At 39.9% G+C, this 22159-nt stretch overlaps 1 protein-coding gene across 2 annotated transcripts in view; it reads right to left on the reverse strand.

Moving 5' to 3' along the window:
* NFKB1 (nuclear factor kappa B subunit 1) overlaps window positions 1-15996 on the reverse strand; it is a 57072-nt gene extending 41076 nt beyond the window's left edge. For both annotated transcript variants that reach the window (XM_088057154.1, XM_014261844.2), the window contains exons 1-3: window positions 15806-15996; window positions 4465-4517; window positions 3261-3345 (exon numbers count right to left, since the gene is read on the reverse strand). In XM_088057154.1, the coding sequence (XP_087913280.1) occupies window positions 3261-3345; window positions 4465-4509 (130 nt within the window). In that variant the 5' untranslated portion in view covers window positions 4510-4517; window positions 15806-15996. The remainder of the gene's footprint in view (window positions 1-3260; window positions 3346-4464; window positions 4518-15805) is intronic.
* Window positions 15997-22159: the final 6163 nt, after the last annotated feature.

The raw sequence follows: 22159 nt of genomic DNA on the forward strand, positions 1-22159 counted from the left end.
GTATGCAAGTCTGCCCAGGCTCCCAAGATTTAGGGCCACTACTGTGGAACAGGGAAAATTAACACTCATCTCATTTTTGGTGGTGGTCAGGTTTTCTTGAACCTCTAACATTGTCTCTCTCTGAAAAAATATGAAAATGAAAAAACTTAAGTGCCTTCTTTTTCCCTCTAGAACCTTCTCATTTTTCACAGCAAGTGTCACACAGGGTTGGACAGAGGAGGTTAAAGAAACAGCAGAAAATTAATTTTCACAGCCTCCAGGCAATACTGTTCAGCTCCTGATGGCTCTGCTTCAACGTCAAAGTTTTAAAAAACACCACCTTAATGCCAAGAGCTAGTTAGGCCAGAGCCTCTCAAAGCCAAAACAACTACGCAGCTCCAAAACCCACCTCTAACTGGGGCACGTTGCATGGTTGTAGATGGCTTTGGATCATCATGAGGGAGTACAAAACATCCAAAATTACAAAGTGTTTAGCTCAGAGCTCTGCCCATTTCCTCTCCAATGTAGGCCATTACTTTGGACTACACAGTGGACGTCCCACTGATGTGCACCTGCTTCTTCTCTGGCTAAATACATGTTGTGGGTAATGCTCCCTCCATCCCCAGTGCCACTAAGGATCAGTACCTAACCTGCCTAATCAAAGGCAGCATCCTTCCCAGCAAGCCAGAGAAGAGGCTGACTTCATGAGGTACTGCCCCTTCTGCTGGTAAAACTTGAACCATGTTAACTACTACAGCTTTAGAGCCAAAGTAAGAAAAAAGCCTAATTTTTATTTAAAACAGACGTATGAGAGAGAAAAAGATGCACGCAAAGACACTTGAGCAGTGGCAATGATGTTGAGAAAATACATGTCCCAACGTCTCAAAGGTTTTCTACTGTTTCTGTAAAGATTAATGTAACAGCAGAACATCTATCACCAGGAAGTCCCCAAATTCCCCAGCTACTTGTTGATTCAGCCACGCTGGCACAACATGGCAATCCATGGTTATACATTAAACCTGTCTGCCGATGTAACAGGTCTGACACTGTGCATTTATGGATGCACAGACTGAAAGATGTATGCACCGCAGCCAGATCATGAGGAACAATTAATGTCTTTCGTTCTTTCTGCCTTAATCATCCATCTGTCCTTGAGAAAAATCCTTTTATTTCACTCTCTGCATATCTCAGCTGAAAGTACTTCTGGAAAATCCCACATGACTTTTTTAATTGACCTTGCTGAGTAGAAAGAAATCATTAGTCCCTGCTTGAAAACCACGAAAGTAGAATATAAAAATTATTATATTATCTTATAACTGAAGAGCCAGTCCATACTAACAATGCAGTATATTTTCAAGAAGGGGAGCAAGTAAGCATTACTGGGATACTGTTTAAGAAACAAACCAACCGTGGCATCATCAGATGCTGCTGAAACGATCAACCTTTTCTGAAAATTTTTGATTAACTTTTTGTTTGCAATAACCTGAAATCCACGATCCTTTATTGAATCCCATTTTGTGCATAGTGAACTTTTCACCTATAGTGCAGCAGTTGATAAGAGCAGTGGAACTTATGAAAGAAAGGCTTTTTTCAAATCAATTTTGCAAATTAGCCCAGTAAGAGTTTTCTGTGGCTGCAGCACTCAGTGAATCCTTGACTCCCTGACATGGTTTTGAAAGCAGCTGTTTTCTACTTTAGATGAGACATAGTTATCTGAAAATTAGTTTTATATATCTGAATAATCTGTATGGAATGAGCCTGGCATGAAGAATACAGAGTAAGCTTAAAAGGTACACATAAAAGAGCTCATTACAGGGAAATTTCAATAACCTTATTTCTTCAACAGAAACTGGGAATAAAAACCCCTTGGTCTACAATGCACAAGACCTTTAATCCTACACAGATGAATCTTACTGAATAATTTTATCTGCCTTAATAAAAATATGCTGTAAACAAATTATTACAACACTAATTTGTCGAATGTTTTTTCCTTATTTGTCAAGAGCTTTGCTCATGAGAACATTTTATCTTGAAACAAAATTATCTGTACCATGTGTTTTTCAATCCCTTCTTGCTACTACTCTTTTAAGAAAACAAGGAAACACTGAAACAGTAAGCCTGCTTTAATTTTTATTCTATAAGCAGCAGTAAATATTCTATATTTACTGTTACTTTAGGGTGTAATTTTACCTATGACGGAAAACGTTAAATGCTGACTTAATTTTACCCTTAACACCTTCACTGCTGTGAAGTGTATCAAATATTGGAAGCAGAAGTGGTTTGCACTTTCAACCAAAGAAAGTGATTTGCAATACCTAAGATACCAGCTACATCCTGATACAACAGAGTCAAACAGATAACAAGAGAAAGCTGTCATGGTAAAAGAGCTGTATCGGAGCTATATTTTGAGAAAAAATTCCCAAGGTGAAATAAAATTTTATTTCCTTCTTCCTTTTGTATCAGTTGTTCTAATAGACTAAGCAGGAGAAAACAATACTACTTCATGTAAGAAGTAGTATTTATAAAAATATTTAATAAGCAGAACCAAGGTTGATCAAGCATCTGATACTGACTGAGCTATAAAAGACTTGTACTTGTTCTTACTGCTCTGGAAGCATACTGTAAGAACTGCTTATCAGACCTTTGCAGAGTACTATTTGCTTATTTTCAGTGGTTGCAAAATTTGTCTGTGCTTTCAAACTAGTGTTATTGTTCAGGAAATTGTCAGGTGCTTCTAATACCACACTGCCACTTCACAGGAAACAGAGAAGACAGCGAGAAGAAAAAACCACATTTGAATGGTACAGGAAGTCAATATTCTCTACATTTTATTACTAAAAAACAAGCACCTTAAGAACTACTACAACAAATGCAACAGCATTCAAAAGGAAAAGAAGCACATGTTGCAGTCTGCAAACTGGCAATAGAAACATGTTAACTCTCTGAAGGTTCAAATTCAGAAAAAAAACCTCAACAAAGTAATTTATAAAATTGGGTCACTCAAAGCTCTTTGGTCACTGTCCTTGTTTCACCTGGGAAACTGCTGAAACTTTCAGTTTCTGTACAAGCCACAAGAAAATCCGATTTGCCTCACTGCTGAAAGTTTCATGAGGGGAAGAAATATGCAAAAAGGAGTAATAAAAAAATCTAGTTGACTACTTTGCAATCTACTATTATGACACACAAGTTGATAAACAACAAAGGGCTCTGAAAAGAACTTCTCAGAAGAAACAGGAAGAATCAGCAGGACAATAGCACCATCAAATACTAAGGGTTCCTACCTGTTCGTAGTGGTAAGTCTGAAGTGATGTAATTTGTACTATTAAATAAAGCATTCATTCCCATGAACTGATCCACTGCAAACATCTATATTGAAAGAAAATACTCTTCATTATTACATATACACATAGTTGCATAAAACATCTATCAGCAAAGAACTTCAAAGTTCTCTGCAAATATTGAGACTGCAAACACCTCGTTGAATTACATAAACATTTTATAGTTATTTTATTTTTCCTGGCAACTGCACTGCAAGCAGAGCTGACAGCACCGACCCAAGTTTCACCAGAATCAGGAGACCGCACCAACCTCAGCGCAGTTTCTAAACACCTATTTTGCTTACATGCACTAACAACTATAAATTCTAAAGAGCTTATACAGTAAATTCTGAAAATCTGACCATAGATGTCTTGACAAGGCCTTGCTAAGAACCTGCGAGTTTTCATTTCCACTTCTCTGATTAAACCCCACCAGACTACATTCCTTATGTAAATATATTTACAAGCTCTAGTGCAAGAAAACAGTACATCCAGGTTAAAGTTCAATTTTATTTTTTTTAAACTCTGACATGTCTTAACTTACTCTAACTGTTGTCAGGTATAAATCTATCTTCTTCCAAGGTGGACCAAGCATAAAGGAGAAAATAGTTGCCTTTTGAAAATTAAGGTGAGTAGGAACCATCTGTTCTTCATTGAAACTTTTCACCCAAGCACCCTTCTCACAGTTCAAGTAATTTATGAAATTATCTAAGAAGATCAGAAAGACCTCCTGAAGAGCTAGGCTTATGGATCTGGGCAAGTGAAGGAACATCTTAGTCATCATTGTCAATGCAATCACAATAATGTACACGAAAGGGTCTTCTAGGACATAAGGGACTTTATTTTCAGAAAGACTCCAATGTCCACCACAGAAGAAATTTCAGAGACTGTGTCACAGGCATGCAGGGCATAAAAATAACTATTTTTTTCAACTGCTTAATTCAGCAGGCCTACCTTTCTTCTCATTTTAGCCATTTGACCAGTGGCAAGGCACTTTACAGGTCACATAAAAACCAGCTTAGGGAAAAAAAGCCCTGATTTCTGCCAATGCAGAATGATTTTCTACGCCCCTATTAAGTCTAGGAAATTACAGGACAATGTGAGAGAAGGCCTAAATAGACAGCTAGGAGAGAATACAGGGATACTGGAAACACAGAAATTCACTTACTTGGGGATCAGATACTCCCATAATATAGGAATCTTCTGCTGCCATTTTAAGTCCTGAAACACAAAAACATGATTAGAACCCCCATTCTTTTTCCACTGTAGAGCAATAGAGAAGCCTGGAAAACATAAAAGCCCAATCTCTGACACTTTTTATTTTACTCAGAACATTAATGATTTCTAAAATACTTCTAAAATTCCTCAGAATCTGGAAGGGGCAATGTAAGGACAAGATAGGCTACAACTAAGATTCTCCATTGCTTATTGCCAAGAAATTAAAAATTACAGTCAAAGTCCAGAAGTCAAAATTTCTTAAAATCAAGAATTGTTTCTGTCATTGCTCTCACTATTCTGCCATTAGACTTTAGGCAAAATCTTTACCATAGAAACAGCAAAACTCCTCATTTCTATCCAATAAAAAGAACATCATGAACATTCATGAATGAACCCTAATGGCTTTCTTATGAAGCATTACTAAATGCAAAAAAGATGCCCAAGAACAAACAGACAGTATTTAAAAACAAAAAGTAAATAAAACCAGGAATCAATTATTGACTAATTTTGGACACCTTTATTTCTAGAGGTCCACAAGTGCTTAGCACACACACAACAACTCTGTGCTCAAAATTACAATTATGGATGCACAGCATCCATCACAACTCTTTCTCACAGGTCTACATGTAAGTGCTGGAAACTGGAGAAGTTTAGCTTGGCTTAGTTTTACTGGGACCAGTAATGGGCCAGTAGCAGAACCTGTGAATTTTCTGAAGAATTTATTAGAAGATGTTAGTAATAGTGTTATTAGTATTATTTTCTTTCATGTATATGTTACTAAAATAACTAAACTTCACCTATGCTGAGCTTGCTAAATAAAGCTCCCCAAGGGACTATCTGAAAATAACAGTAGGACTATTTCAAGAGACTCATGTCTGCATTCAACAGACACTAAATAAGGTTAATAACTATCAGAACAAAGAAACAGGTCACTGTCCCTCATATTCCAGTGAGTGTGAATGTGAGCCACCTTTTCCAGCAAAGAGAACTGTGAAAACCTACTGCAGTATCAAAGAGAGGTGCAAGAGATCAGTAAGTCATTAAAGAAAAACTGAGTCACCATGTACCCTCTACAGAAACTAGAAAGGCAATTATCAAAAGGAAAATTGGAATACTTGGGTACTTCACCTTGATGGAGGCTCAACTCTGCTTGTTCATCCCCAAAGACAACACAGTCACCCATTCCCACAAAACAGAAAATGTAAATTTAAAAACAGAGAAATAGGAAAGACTTAATACACAGATGACTTCAATGAAAAATATGTTTAAGTGGATACAACTATTTTTTAACCTAGGAAATAAAAGCACCCACCACCACTGTAAATCTATTTTAGAAATATTTACTGGGCACTATTTATTTGTAGCATTTGTGCAAATATCAAATAACTGGTCATAAGATTTCAGCCAAAAATTAATAACATATATAACCAGCAGTCAATGTCACCAATGCTGTACTTCATCACCTAATACAACAGGATTTCAGCAAGATAAAAAACACCAGTCAATCACACTATGCCATAGACACATTCTGCAAAGTATTATTTTCATCAACCATTTGCCATTGTTATTATTCATCTTTATGGAAAAAGTCAACATACAAGGCATGATGAAACCTTCAAGATACAATAAAATCTACTAAGATGTTTTTATTTGACTTCTGTTCCACAGAAAAAATAAAAATAACATTATCAACAACTGACAAGTTACTTAAATCACTGAAATAACTTGTAACATTTTTTGTCAAACACTTCTTACTGAAAGGTGAAGATATTACAGAAGACAATTTGAAAACCTCAGCAGCCAGCTATTTTTTTACAAAGTGTCAGAAAATACCCACCCTCTTGCTACACCCTAATTAGGTATCTGCGAGTGCAAATGCCAGGTTTCTTCTGCATAAATAGAATAAAAACTGGTCCTAAAAGTCTTGTCTTGTGATGTCTCATATTTAAACACTAACAATTTCACAAGTCACATATACAAAATTGTGTTCCAAAATCCTGACATTCCAGTTGACATGGTCAACATGCTTGTTCAGAAAAATAAAATATTCTGAGGAGCTAACATGAATGGCATCTGCCCACTCGCCTGTTAGCTCAATGTACACTTAACTTTTAAACAAAGCATCTCACAGCTGCTTCTGTAAGCCACAGGACAAATTTAACAGTATGTTCAATTTTCTTTGCCCTATTTTAGTTCCTCAGACTGACCCCTCTCCCTCCAGCAGAACTCTGGGGGTGAAAGACAGTGTCCTCACAGCTGCCACACACTTCCTGGTCACATATACAATACATGAGTTTCCAACAAAGTGCAAAAATAGAGCCGAGGCATCACTTCTGAAAACTTTTCATTTAAAGTATTTTGATGTAAAAATTAGAACCAATATAGAAAAAAATAAACCTCCTACGTCCATCTGAATCAGTCCTCCAGTTTCAAATTTTGAAAAGAGCAATTTATGGCTTTTTGGCTGATGCAGTGAACAATGTCATGACACAAAACCAGCAGCCTTTAAAGACGTTCCCCCTGCAGTGCTACGTTCAGCTCTGGGCTCCGCAGCACAAGGAGCATACGGACCTGCTGGAGTAAGTCCAGAGGAGGCCTTGAAGATGCTCAGAGGGCTGGAGCACTTCTCTGCAGACAGGCTGGGAGAGCTGGGTCTGTTCAGCCTGGAGAAGAAAAGGCTTCAGGGAAACCTTAAAGCACCTTCCAGTACCCGAAGAGGGCCTCCAGGAAAGCTGGAGACGGACTTTTCACAAGGACGTGCAGGGACAGGATGAGGGGGAATGACTTTAAACTGACAGAGGGTGCGTTTAGATCAGATATAAGGAAGAAATCCTTCACTGTGAGGGTGGCAAGGTGCTGGAACAGGTTGCCCAGAGAAGCTGGGGCTGCCTTGTGCCTGGAAGTTCAAGGTCAGGTTGGATGTGGTTCTGGACAATCTGGACTACTAATTCCATTGGTAGTGGAAAGTGTCTCCACGCAGGTTATGTAGGGGGGTTGGGACTAGATGATCTTTGAGGTTCCTTCCAACCCAAACTACTCCAATATTCTATGAACATTACATTTGGAAGCAGCAAGGTAACTACCCACATACCACCCAGTCAGCTGCAGGTAGTAACGAAGGTAATGAATGTCTAAGCAGGAATTAAACATAATCTCTCTCACATCCTAAGTGCAGATGCCTCTTACTTGAGATCTTTTGTGTTCAGGTCGGCTGCAGTGCTTGGGGGAGAGGTTAAAGACATTCTCTCTGGCCAGAATGTTAAGCCAGTTTATTATAAACAGATTATAATTTAGATGTGTAAACATACCTTTGTGCATGTAAACTCACACTTAATTGCCTTATCAGGGCCTAGACAAAGATTAACCCAGCTGCTTAAAATAACCCCCTGAATGACTGAAAACAGTCCCAGTTTCACTATGTTTTTCCCCTCCAAAGCCAAACAGAAAGCAAAAATGTTCTGGGAGCCCTACCTTCAAATAACAATTTGTTTCTTTAGGACTTACTAAGTTAACAAATTCCTACACTTTCTCTTACATGAAAATTGATGCAAATCCACAGAGTCAGCAACATGATTAAAACCCTAAAAAGACATGGGAAAATAGACACTAACAATAACTGTGTGACCTTTAATTGGCCTTTTCCCTTACTGCTCCAGTTTCTAAGCACCTTTCCCATTCACATCAGATAGAAAGCTTAGCATCTACCTCGGGTAGCTTTGTTCATTCTCTCATTACATGAGCCGCATTGTGGGTCAGAGATTGCCACCTCTCGCATTTGAAGATGACAGGACTAAAATTGTTTTGTGGAAGTTCATGCTATGATAGATGCCTGCTTCCTGCATAAGCTCCAATTCCCACAAATCGTACTGCAAACTAAAATCTACAATAAAAAGATACCCCAACACCTGCAGACCACAATCAACCACAGCAGTCTCCACCCTGGAGACTGTCTGACGTTTTTCAGATAATGGGGCACAGGAAGCTTGCCTTTTCAATTCACAGTATTTATTTGTAAGTGTGAAAATTCAAAGGTCAGCAAAGAAACTTCATTTAGCTCCTAGTGCAAGAGGAAAATATAAAATCCAGCTAAAACTTGCCCAAACCCACAAAACTGCACCTTCTGAGTGTGTGTGATGTGTGTGCATATGCATACATATTGCTTTCTCCTCACAGCAGGTCAATTGCCACTGTGAAAAAGGCTTAAATTGGGAGAAAAAAAAAACCTAAGAAGCCACATATACACATATAGGAGATGACTGTGTTGCATCAAACAACCAAGCAAATCTAACAGCAGGTACTTTGCACCACTGCTCCTCCTTAATAACCAAATGATACAAGAAACAAGTGACACAGCTGGAATAACATGATTTATTGCATTCTGAATATTTGTTCTAAAGCTTCAAAAGGCACAGCCATTTAAAGTGAAAACAACATAATTAATGTAGGAATGCTGCAATCCACAAACAAGAATTCTCAATTCTCTTTATCTCAATAATTTGATTTCAGAGCTCTTCTTCGTTATTCTCCCACATCCACTGTGTTTACCTTTCAAAAAAGCAAGATAACTTTCCCTACCCAACTGTTTTCAGCCCTCCCCTGATTTTTTCAAGGGTACAGATCCTTCCCTTTACTTATCTTCAACTTTCCAGCCAGAATTTTAATCATGAGGTAAACTCTTCTTGTCTTTGAAACCAGTATCCAATCCAATCCCTACAAATTTGGAATGGGACTTCTCCCCGCTACCTTTCTACAGACAAATGTGATCTTTATCACCCAGTTCATTGCATTTGAGAACTGAAATTAGTGAGATGGATGTTCTTCCATGTGGAAATTTATTTCAACCATCTCTTACTTCATGAGATGTTTCACAAGCCTCTGAATGGGAAACTCAACTACTATACTTCAGCTGACTTGATAAACTGAGAGAACAATTCTTCCTGAAAGTTTTCCAGCAGGGGACTTTCTCTCTTTAACTTGGCTTTCACTGGAATTTACCTGTTAAAAATAAACTTCTTTAACAGGACACTGAATGAAGGTAATTCAATTCAGTGTGGTTATGTTTTCAGCCTGTTTATTTTGCTAACTAAATAGAGAAAAATAAGGATGAAAATGAAGCAAGTCTGTTACATATATCATAAGTATATTTTTACTACATCAGGGCTATAAAGCGTGGCAGATGACCTCATTACAGAGAACTATATTTTTAGGAACAGCACCAAATTTTCAGAATTCCTGTAGCAGCTATGAAGCACTGAGGTACAAACAGTAACTGCTGTACTGTGCAGACAGGTCAATGTGTTTTACCTGCCGTTGCTTCCTCAACTTTAGGTGGCAACTATTCATCCTTGAGCCTCAGTCTTCCACCCTTTGCAAAACATAATCTGTGTCTGTACAGGGACAGTTGTTTCAGAGATTTGCATTTCCCAAACAGAGATGCCGGGAAAGGTATTGTGCAATAGAGTCTTTGGGTTGCTGGGTCAGGGCTGGCAGCAGGACAAGAACTGCTGCGATGGTTTTGGCTGGAGGCCAGAACAGAGATACTGATCCCAGCTGTTCAGTCTCAACCCTTCACCACTGCAGTCCCTTCGAAGTCAGGCTGCTGCCTGCCCCTTACAATGCACAGCCTTGTCACCTTGCTTCTGGCCACCTCTCGACTTCAACCAGCAATTCATTTCCCTTGGAACCCAGGTACTCTGCCCAGAGTGCCAGAAGTACAGCTCCAGAGCACAAAACTTTTAATTCAAAGTAAGAGATGATAAACAGCTAATGTATTCTGTAATATACAAAGTAAATAGAACTCAAATATTAAGGGAACATCATGCATACTTTCACCCACAATATTGGCATAGATGTCTTGAGGACAAATAGAAAAGAAAAACATCAAGACGCGATTGTTAACTCACTCATGTTGACACAAAGCCCCATCAACTATGTTATTTTGAAGGGATTTTAAGTCAGAAATGAAATAATTTGATATTTGCCTTCAAATGTTGAAATGTTTACTATTTCTTCTCCCAACTATAACTTCAATACCCGGGGGTGTAGGGAGCTGTTTTAAGGAAACAACACTCAATTTCCGAAAAAGCAGCATATAAGGAAGTTGTATTTTTCACATTCCTTCTGGCACTTCAAAGATGTGTAATCTCTCAATAAAGATTTGAGTGCAATTTCTCAGTAATCAAGTGTGAAAAAGTTTGTGCAGAGAGACATTTTGATCAAAGATTCTAATGTCCTCCACGGAGTTTTTGTCATCCGCACACTGTTGCAGCTGCAATAACACTACATAGCCCTAAACGACACTGCTTGTTTTCCTAATATAACAACCTAAATTGTCTCCTCTTGTGACTAATTAAGCCTTCTTATTATTTCCTGTTGGGTGGGACCTGACAGTTGTGTTTATGTATTTTTAAAATTTCAAAATTGCTGAAGTTAAGATTTTCAAGTATTTTCAGTCACGAGCAGATGCATTACTTGACTACAGCATAAAAACTACAGAATATTTAGGAACTTAAATCAATCTCAAGTACTTGAGATTTCACAAGTGTGGTGCTCTAAATCAGAATTGTTGGCTGCATAATTATTTGATGAACTCTAAAACCAAATTTATTACAGCAGGGAACTACTAAATCCGAGGGGGAAAAAAAAATAAATCATAGCATAAGAAAATTTCCTTGGCAAAGGGTAACTGGACTACCTAAAAGATGTTCTATTAACTATGTTTGCAAACAGAATTTTTTGTTTTATTCCTTTCCCAAGTATCAAAGTAGTAAACTAATATGTCAAGAGGAAATACTAAAATGCCATAAACATATAAACTGTTTTTCCATGATATTGTTGGAATAAAGAATGTTTTTGTTAAAACACATTCAAAGCAACTTAAACCAAAGGAATAAACAGTATTCAAATATATGGCAAACATATTCTGGTACATGTATAATGCTAAGTAGATGTAAAAATACTGAGGTTCAACACAGAAAAACAGCTGTAGTAACTACAGTTTATTTTAGCCATGTGGGGTGCTAATGTTACTTGAACTAACCTGAATATGATGTTAAAATGCTGTTACTTTTTCCTCCAGATTAAGATGAGTCACTGAATGTTCTTTACAAATAGCTCTAGTTCATATAAAAGCTGTTCATTGAAGTAAAATTTTAACTGAAGAAGCCACACACACCCATTTCATAAGCCAGAGGTGTAATGAATCATTAATATTAGACTGCAAAGTTTGTTTTGTTTTGTTTTTGGCAGGGGCAAAGGGGGCACAGGAAGAACAGTGTTTCTGAGAAGTCAAGTAACACATAACCCCCAGACTGCAGAAGTTCAGTTCACACAAGGTCTGCTGTATCACCAGGTACAGTCACACAGGCTCTGGGCTCCTCCTGAAGACACAGTCCCTCACTACATGAACAGAGAATACCAAGGGCTGTTACCACTGCAATCATAAAGCTGAGCTAAGGCATTCTCAGTGTCCTTTTGCTCCTAAGCAGCCACTGAAATTGTAACATGACAGAAACAAATGCTTAAATAGCACCAGTAAGAGGAACCAAACAGGTAGATCTGAGTCCAGTACCATCACAGTTATAGCCAGTTTTCAAATCTACAGCTGTGAAGTGGCTAACTAAGGTTTAATTTTTTGCTTGTTCCAAAGAAACTGTAAAGCTCCTTCAGTCTCAGTGTTGTACAGTAACCTATGGCACAACAAAACTCACATGGACTAAACCAACAAGACCAAAAAACCCACCTGCTTCCTCTGTTTACACTTTATTTGTGTGTTAAAGCTGTCTGTGTTTAGGCGGATGGAAACATGATCTCTAGAAGGAACAAAAAAATAAGGCCAAACCCAAGCAAAAAAACCCCAAACAAATCCAAACCCCACAGCTCAGATTGACTTTGCTCTTGACCTCCAAGTTTGCTGGGAGGGCACAACGAAGCAAGGGGGTATTTCAGTTTAGTATTTTAAATGAAGGAGAAAAAAAGTGTATCTATCTGTCACTGCTTTTCAAAAGAACACTGAAGTTGAAAGAGGGAAATAATGCTTGGAGTAGCAGTAGTGGCTTCCTCCCCACACATGATCTGTCAGCTCCACCTAAATGCTAAACAAAGGATTTTACCTTGAGACTATAATAACTTGAAACATCTTCTAAGGCCTTACTTTTGAAACTGTCAACAGTGCTTCATCAAAATACAAGTTTAAATGAAAACACTGAAGAAGATTCACCAAATGATTTCTATGCTCAAAGTTAGATGCAAACTTAGTGCCTGACTGACCTAAGGGCACAGTTAACGACAACCATAATTATGCTCTTATCAACATAGAACTTCATAAAATGTTCACAGCTTATTTAAAGGACATCAAATTACAACTTCCACTTCTAAAATGCCTCTGTTAGAGCTAAAAATGACCAAACCCAGGAACTGCTTTTTTCATTACCTGCATGAAACATTCATTATCTTCTCTTTATTTTACAACAGCTGTGCTACTTTGTCAGAAAACCAAAGTAAAGCTATCAGCATGTTGAAAAAAGTATTTTAAACTAATTGTAGAGTTTTCATTAGTTGCTTACATAAACGAGTAACAATTTTCTTTATGACTGATACTTTTGAACTTAGAGTTGGCAAACACAGCACTGAAAGGTGAAAGTATTTTAGCAAGTACAAGTTTGAAGCAATCTGTGAAAACACAGGAGAATTAACCAGCATCTCTGAAGACCACAGGTGAATTTTCTCAACACAAGCTATATCAGAAAGCCAACTGCAAGTTAATTAAAGATACATTGTCTTTCACTGTATCTTTGCAACTTCAAAAATGAACATCTATTTTGCATTACTAGCACTTTCGATAGTAAAGAAGACTCAGAGTCCTTCAAACTTAATTCCTGTCCTTCCAGAGACAGCGATCTGCACAATAATACGAATTCCTAACTGAACATATTTCTGGAATTTGCATGTATTCATGAGAAAGTGGCATGGGAAGGTTTTGGAAAAGGCAACAATGAAAAAGAAACTCAAAAATCTATTAATTAATAGATTAATAATTAATTCATTATCTATTAATTCATAATCAATAGACGAATCTGTAGATATCTATTACTGAAGTCATGTAATGCCACCTCAAGGAAACAAATTAAATTAAATTTATTGACTTTCTAGAAGTAAAATTTTAAAGTAAACTTACATTTATTACTGAAATTAATTTTCAAAAGTAAAATACATAGTAACAGAGAACCAACCAGAACTGCTATTTTTCAACAAATGAAGCAGGAAATTTTCAAATGTGCACATAAATGGAACACCACTGTCTGCTTTCCACCCTCTCTCCCTCTTCCAAGACAGCCCTTTTCTCTATCCCAGTACTTTTATCCAGCAAACTTCTCTGATTTCAAAATAAATACAACAAAAACATCAACAAGCTGTTGCTGGAACAAAGTGAGTAGATAGGAAATTTATCTGCTCCAACACAATGCAAAGTGATATAAAACTGTTCTGTTTTACAACCTTAATTCTAAATGTATTCATTTCTCTCATGAGAAAATAACTACATTTTTTGATGACTCTACCACTGACTGACATTTCTTTCTTTATAAAGGGGACAAAGGGTGGAGAGAAAAAAAGATTTTTTTCCCTTCTGTTTAGTACTTCAAATTAGACTCTTTAACAGAGGTTTCAGCACTGAGATTCCCTGAACTCTCCCCACTCCATGGCACATCCTGCCAATAGTATTTCAGCATAACTGTTAGTTAAATTCTCAGGGCAGGGAAAATGACAAAACAGAGCATCTGCTTCTGGATGGTTACAGGCTGCTTTTTTCTCTTTCATTTTTCTCATGAGCTGTAGTAATTGCTGTAGATTACAAAACATTGCAGACAGGATGCTCTCTTAGAATGACGTTTTGGTTAACGCTTTCCTAGAACAGGCAGCTACTTCTTTCATGAAAGCACACAAATACTTTGACTGAAATACTATTTCAAAAGTTGATACTACAGAGTACATAGCTGAGAGACTCCGGGGGTCAATAAAATCGAAGTGCTCTATTTTCAGCCCTGTTCTGCGAGTTTGACAATGCTGCTGCTAGCACCCTGCAGCATGTAAGGCACAAGGCGACAGAGCAAAGAATTCATCCACTTTTCTCTGTGAACAAAGTGAGGATTTCTGAAGCGCAAAATATAATCAGCACTTCAAAACCATTTAAAAACATAATTATAACAATAATCTGTATTTCCTTTAAAATGTTATTTTTAAGCAAATATTTTGAGCATTTTAAGAGAGGAAGTTGAATGCAGCAGATGGTCCCTTGCCTCCAAATGCTCACAGGCACTCAGATTTACTTACTTGAATGAAAATACGCAGCAGTACACACGCGATGATAATGGCTCAAGAGCACATAGCTCATGTCACAGAAACAATACTCCGATTCACATTCACGTGAAGTAAGTTAGTAGCACTCCTTCACCGAAGTTACCATCAAAGCAGAACGCACCAACAGATTAAGAAAATAATTGTGATGATGAGAAGTTCGATACTCTTGGGTTTCAAGGCCAAATGTAACCGAGCAACCAGTGCAGTAATACTCCTCTTCGCGACGAGAACTTTTCGGTTTCATCACTAAAAACTAAATTACCTTTAAAAACCTCACTACTTCGTACCTTCCAATACAGTCTGCGGCACTCTCGGGCTGCACCCAGGACGAGGACACCCAGAGCTGCCAGCATCAACCCACGTTTTCGTGGTGACCACCTGCACTCCCGAGCCCGGCCGGCGGGTGTGCCCCGGCCGTGTCTCACTCAGTGCGTGTGTCACCTTCGAAACCAAAAGCGACAAAAGCAGCGCCTCCTTTGCCTACGAGCACCCGCTATGCGAGCGGCAGAAGCCGGGCTTGCAAATTTTTTTCTCTTTGCTGTTCACTTTGCTGTCACGGACGCCCCTTCCCTGGCTGGGAAGACCCCTGTAACACAGCAGCAGCAGCAGCAAAGCCGTCCCCGGCATCCCGCCCGCTCCCCCGGCTGGCTGCGGGCGAATCCCGCGGCAATCCCTCCCGGCGCTCCAGCGGGAGCTCCGCGCCCGGGCCGAGCTCACAGGCGCGGGGCTGGAGCCGGGCACAGCCTCCCTCGGCAAACCTGCGGGGCTCCGGGGGCTGCGGGGCTCCGGGGGCTGCCCCAGCCCGGCCCAGCCAAATCCCCGCTCCCGCGGGACTCAGGGAGCGCAGCCAGGCGGGCGCCGCGGTGAGGACACCGAGGCAGGGGTGGAAGAAGGCAGCGAGCGGCGGGCCAGGGGCCGGGCCGCCTGGGGCTCACCGGGGCAGAGCTGGCGGGGGCTCCTCCTCCTGGTCGCGCTGTGCCGCCGGCGGTCCCTCAGCGCCGCGCCATGTACCCCGGCGTGCCGGCTCCGCTCGGACTTTCCCCCTCCTTGCCGCTCCACCGGCGAGGGCACTCACCCGGCACCGGCCCGCGCAGCCTCCGCCCCTGCCCCCGGCCCGCCGCACTTCCTGGCTGGAAATTCCCGCTGACGCTCCGGCAGCGCGGAGCGCCGCGCGGGCGGGGCGGGGCTGGAGGAGGAGGCGCGGCCGCGGCGCCCCGGGCGCGCTCCCGCGGAGGCGGCGGGGAAAGGGCCGGGGAGTGCCTGCCACCGAGCCACCCGCTGGCCACGAAATCCCTGAGCCGGGGACAGGCCCTCCCGGCCGGGTGAAACGCAGGTCCTTTCATCCCGGGGCAGTCAAGAATAATCCTGTCCTTGTCCACGTTCCTTGGCCCACGACGACGCCTCTGTGGAGACGGGCCCGACCCGGTGGCTGCCGAGGTTTATTTTGACCTCTAAATAAAAGAGTTTGGAAGGGGAGAGGGACTCTGCATAGAGTGAATTTAAACCCCCTCGCGCAGTGCCTGGCTGCTGGCTGGCTTTCCCAGGCACTTCAATGAGGCAGAGTTACCCACTGATCACAGCCCGATGCCTGAAAACATCGCTGAGCAGGGAGTACAGGCTGCACAGCACCATTCTTTAGAGATTTACACCGTTTCTGACAGAGCAGGCTCCCAGGCAACTTGACTTCTGTTAAACAGTGCAAAAGCATCAATAATGCACTTCTTAATACCAGAATCCAGGTTTGCAACACAAAAACCAAGTCTCCCAGACACACTGAACCAAGGCTGAAGCGAGTCACTAGTGCCACGTTTAATTGGCACAAATGCTATGTAAAACAAGTTCAAGTATCTTTGTGCTGAATCTTAAAGGTCTGGTTTGCTAAGGGGGAAGAGTGCCTCAAATGAGCATCCAGTGTAGCTCACTGGCACAGAAAGTCAGCAGCACACCTCTGGGGAATTTTGTTGTGCTAAGACCACATGACGTGGGGCTTCATGAATGAGACTAAGAAAAATCATAATTTAAAAGAAGGATTTAAAAAACCCCAAACATATAAAGGAACCAAAGTATATGACTGTTGCTTTTTTTTCTGTTGAAGCAAGGAATTGTAACCTAGAGCAAAAATATGTTCAAAAGGAATAGAGTCAAATCATAAGCCACCTGTTGACTGCAACAAATGAAAGGGGTATTTTTACCAGTAAAAAGAGTAGATTCAGATGTTACATTTCGTGCCACATCTCTGGGTTGGAACAGAGAGAAACTATTTAAAATGAGTGCTGAGAGTGCAGAAGAGAGCTTGGAAATGCAAAGGATTTTCTCTGCTTTCTTGAGAAGTGAAATTTCCTACATGTTACACATGTATATGTATGAAGAGAGAGTAATTCCCTTTTTTTTGGATTGCCACTCATGCTCTGTGATGCAATTCTAAAAATGCACTCCCCCGTCCTCTTCTCAGTAAAAACTGGGAGTTGAGAATGACTCAGCATTTCCAAGTAAAACATATTTTCCTTATTATATGGTGATATTCCCAGACATTCAAGACCCAATATTATTTTTTTTTTTAAATGGAAGAAAATACACTGAATGAATAGGAGAAGTGAGGAAAGAATTGTGTCCCAAAGCCCTTGAAGGAGGAAGTCTAGATCGATTTTAAATACAAAGAAGTTTCAAAATAAGATTAATTTGAAAGGAAAGGTGCCATGTCACAGCTAATCAAAGGTGTGCTCACAGGGCAAAACCTGTATGAACAAGTACCAGGAAATCAGACGCCGTGGATAAATTCCAAAACTTAAGGAGACTTACCTGGTGGATTTATTTTAAAAGGACACATACTCAAGTACACAGGCTTAGTTTTCCCTGTGAAATCTTAAGCAGCTCCCACAAAGATCTAGGTTTTACAATAAAATCCTCTTCTCAATTATATTTAAAGCATAAATTTGCCTTTTCTAGAGCTTAATACTACAACTGAAATGTTATTTCTACTGAAAACCCACAGTGGTGCCAGGCTATAATTTTATACTTTGATAAAATTATCTTCACAGGACACTCTAGATAAATGAACTGCTTTATAGCACAGGATTCCCATTTGAAGAGGCAAATAATCCTGTTCCAACCACTGCGGAAATCAAGCAGATAATACAGGCTTAGTGGTTTGCAGTGTTGAAGTGCTGCCTATTTCCTGAATAACACTGGTTTCCACTGTTACCATCAAGTTACTTCAGTACCTGGACAATATCAGCCCAGAGATGAAGAGCAGGTGATCAGACCTGAACCCAAAGGAACAAATGCCTGCTGCTGAGCTGAGGGGAGCACTGTGGAATGGTTGTAGTCGGGTCTCTGGTAGCTGGACAGGTAAACTGAAGGAAAGGCTTTCTAGCTGTACACTTAACCAGTCCGTTCCACCTCAGTCAGGTGGGGTACATTTAAATTTCCTGATATGCGGGTGCAATTTAGAAGCTGAGCCTGTTTCCTGCTAGGTTTGCTCTGAGAATACACATCTTTTTTTTTATTCCTTTTCTATTTCCTTTTAAATCCTGTAATTAATGATAGATAAACATGTAAGACAAGCAGATATTTTTTAAAATAACAATCTTTAATTGACAAGCCTGGATTGGAAAAAATCATGAAAGATTCTTACATTATTTTTCTTCTGTTTCTGAGGTAAGTATTGGAACCAGGATAGGCTCTTTTCATCCCTTTTGATGTAGTAGGTTTGATGCTGAAGCAGGAAAAGATAAGGGTAAGTGTCTTAGGTAGCAATGCAAGACGTAACCAAAAGTTTGTATACCATACATACATTTTACCAGCTGTTAAAACCAGGTGGGGCAGTGTTCTTTATCTCTTCCATGACCCATCCCCCCTCCAGGGGGAGATCTTCTGTAAATGGTCCTTTGAGTCTCACTACATGACTGATAAAATTACATCATCCCATTGTGAGATGCTCCACCCAGGGGGAGGAGCCAAGCATTCCTACCTGGATATAATCTGAGACTCGGAACACCACAGGCAGCCTTTCTCCACTGGATTCCCAGAGGAAGGCCAGACCATTCTCTGCCACCACTGGACCTTCAGAGGAAAACTGATCATTGCTTCAACAGAAACACGTCTGTCACTGCAGGAGGGCTGCAGCCACCATTTAGTCAGACTGCTACCAACACCCTGACCAACAGGGTGTATTCTGACTCTGTCAGTGGGTTTCTTTGTACTAGTGCATTTTTATCTTAACTTTCCTAGTAAAGAACTGTTATTTCTACTCCCATATCTTTGCCTGAGAACCCCTTCATTTGAAAATTATAATAACTCAGAAGGAGGGGGTTTACATTTTCCATTTCAAGGAAGGCTCCTGCCTTCCTTAGCAGACACCAGTCTTTCAAACCAAGACAGAAAGTCTAAAATAGCTACTGAGAGACTCTTCCTTTTAAAGCTTTCAACTGCCCATCTTAATTTAACTACTATGCCATATTATCCAAATCTATTTCTGGTCAATCCTTTATTTCTTTCACATCCAGATAATCCAGAAGTTGTAACTTAAAAACTGATTTGCCTGTGATCATCTTAATACCCTCCAGTCTCATAGATGTTGTCAGTGTTTAGACAATATTTGCTGTTGTCATTGCCATTGTCTCCTAAACCTTGAATCCACCAGTAACACAGGAAGATAATATGTTAAAAAAAAAAAAAAAAGTGGTATTTTTAAGATGGTGTTGTCATTATGAGAATATGTATGAAGCCCTAATGAAGTTGACCATAGAAACCATATTTTAAAAAACATTCTAAATAGCCAAAGTACATGTGCAAAGCCAACCATTTTAACTGCAGCTAGCAGGGTATAGAGTTCAACCACGCTGCTGAATCCTCAGGTTGCAGAATTCACAAGAAGTACTTTCTGTCATCTCTGTCATTTTTGGTGGAGGATGAACTGGACTCAATTCAACATTTATTTCATCAGACTTAGATGGACACAGCAACACCCTGCAAAGCTGCAAACAGTGTGGTGTCTCCTGTAGTTATACAGGTCACATCCCAAATGCACCTCTTGCTTGCTTCCTCCAGAGCCACAAATCAGACATGGCATCTCATGTTTCCTCCACTGTGGCTCAGGCATGTAACTTTGCTGAAAGATTGAATTTTTGGTGTTTTGGCTAAGAGTACCAGAGCTGAAGCAGGAATTTTCAGTAGCAAATAACTGTTGGGGGTGAGTGCAAGAGAGTTAATTTAGTAGACTTAAATAAGAGAACCACATTATGTGTCTAATTAATAGAGAAAGGAGAACCTTTAGAGAGACCTAGAAGTAAACCAGAAAGGGAACACTGCCTAACATTTACTTATAGCTGTGATATGGTATAGTGTATCACTTCCTAAAAGACATTGAAAGAACCAACCAGAGAAGGCAATTTGATGTGTATCATTTTTGGATGTATATAATTTTTGGAATACACAGCTGAACTCCCTTCAGTTTGTCTGTGTAATGCTAGGCCTTCTTCCTTCTTTTTTTTTACACTGGCAGATAGTAAGGAGAGTTTCAAAGCAAACCTCACACAAAAATGGTTTATAGATTTTCTGTGAACTTGCTGCAAAGTAGCTGATCTCAGTGGAGCTACCCAGACCACTGTGAGGAATTGTGAGCTGACCAGCTCCTCAGAGCCTTGAAGCTGCTTGATGCAGAACATACATTCTGTTCCAAAAGTGTTGCCTAGGCTGGTCCTACTTAGCAGCCCAGGTTTAGTGGCCGAGCAGTGTAACACTGTACAAAAGTATGTGTGTGTATTGACAGAATAGAAATGGTTGTGTTTGTAGAAACTGTTTAGAGAACCATTAGTGAAGCACTGTAGCAGTGTGGAGTTAGGGCAGCTTAGAGCCCAAAGCAAACTGCTCCAGCAAGTGGTGTTACAGTCAAGAGTTGTGCTGTCTGGCAATAAATCTAATGAACTACCAGTCAGTTCTCCAGAATCTGGGCCTAATTCAGATTGTGAGTGATTCACTCATCTGTCACTCGGCTATATAACACCTTGATCTGCCACTGAAGCTAAAGGGAAGGGTTTTTGCCATTTGAGTTCAGAGGCAGCAGGTTCTTACAAGGCCACTGCATTCACCCCCTTTTCTTCCCACGTCCCCGTTTTATGATTAATATCCTATGCCATAGTCAGTATTTAGTAGATGACTTCTCTTCATAGTATTTTGCGTATCTGAATGATATGTACTTTTAACTTCTATCTGATTACATCCATCAGAACCCAGTTCAGGGACCCAGTTGTTTTCCCAAGGGACATATGTTCTTTCCATTACATAGCTATGGCTTTAGAGCCTCAGCAATGTTTCACTGAGTTAGCTAATGCAAACAAAAGCAGCTGTTTGCTGTCTTTGTCACTTTCTTTTGCCCCTTTCATTAAATACATGCTCAGTTCAATTTATGAGGTCATTTTGGGTCAGGTGTACTGAGTAGGACCAATGCTAACACATTATAGAAGGTGGAATTTAGCTAACTTGATTTATATTGCTGCTGTTTTATTGCTGCAGCTCAAGGAAAATTCCAGATAGCTAAGCAGTGTACAAATATATAAGGAAGAGATTTCTTCTTCCACAGAAATTTGAAGATCTAAATATATAATGAGAAATAGATTATGGAAACTCAAAGTGACATTCACTAAGGTTTGAACTCATGCAGTTATTAATTTAAGTCTTCTGCTAAATTGTTGGCAGAAGCAAGTTCTGATTTCCCAAACTGTTTCTGTTTCAAGTTTTAAGCTTTTACCACAACTGGTGATATTCTTCTTGAAAGTCCAGCCCTGGAATATCTGGATATGGCTAGTTTTTTCTCAGTTTTTGATGAAAACTTAAGCCTTATGTTTTAAAAAGTCAAAAGTGTCAATGTTCAAAAGGTATTTTTTAAACTGATGTGATTCTCTTTAGGCAAATCCTGTGGGTTTAGAGGACTTTATAATTTTGTAATGATGGGGCATTAATAACAGTCAGTGGTGAACTGAGACAAATCATTAGTGTAATGGATCAAGCCTTCCAAAAAATACAAGATTATAAAAGGATAATTTGGAGGTTCTTTTATTTAAGTCTGCTAAATTAACTCCCCTGCACCTGCCCCTCAACTAAAAAAGGCAGGTTATCTCCTAGATTTGATTTGTCAGAAGTTCATGTTTTTTAACCATTGTTCAAAAGCTATGAGGGTTTGAACTGTTTTTTAGCAATGTATTCCAGACTTAAAGCTGCAACACCAGAAGCAATACAGGCACTACCTAAGGTTGTGTTAAAATGCAACAGGCTGATGGAAAGCAAGGCAG

This window comes from Pseudopodoces humilis, chromosome 6 (genome assembly GCF_049639895.1).
Source record: "Pseudopodoces humilis isolate 2021_Gansu_Grassland_sample_001 chromosome 6, ASM4963989v1, whole genome shotgun sequence".
Classification (NCBI taxonomy): domain Eukaryota; kingdom Metazoa; phylum Chordata; class Aves; order Passeriformes; family Paridae; genus Pseudopodoces; species Pseudopodoces humilis.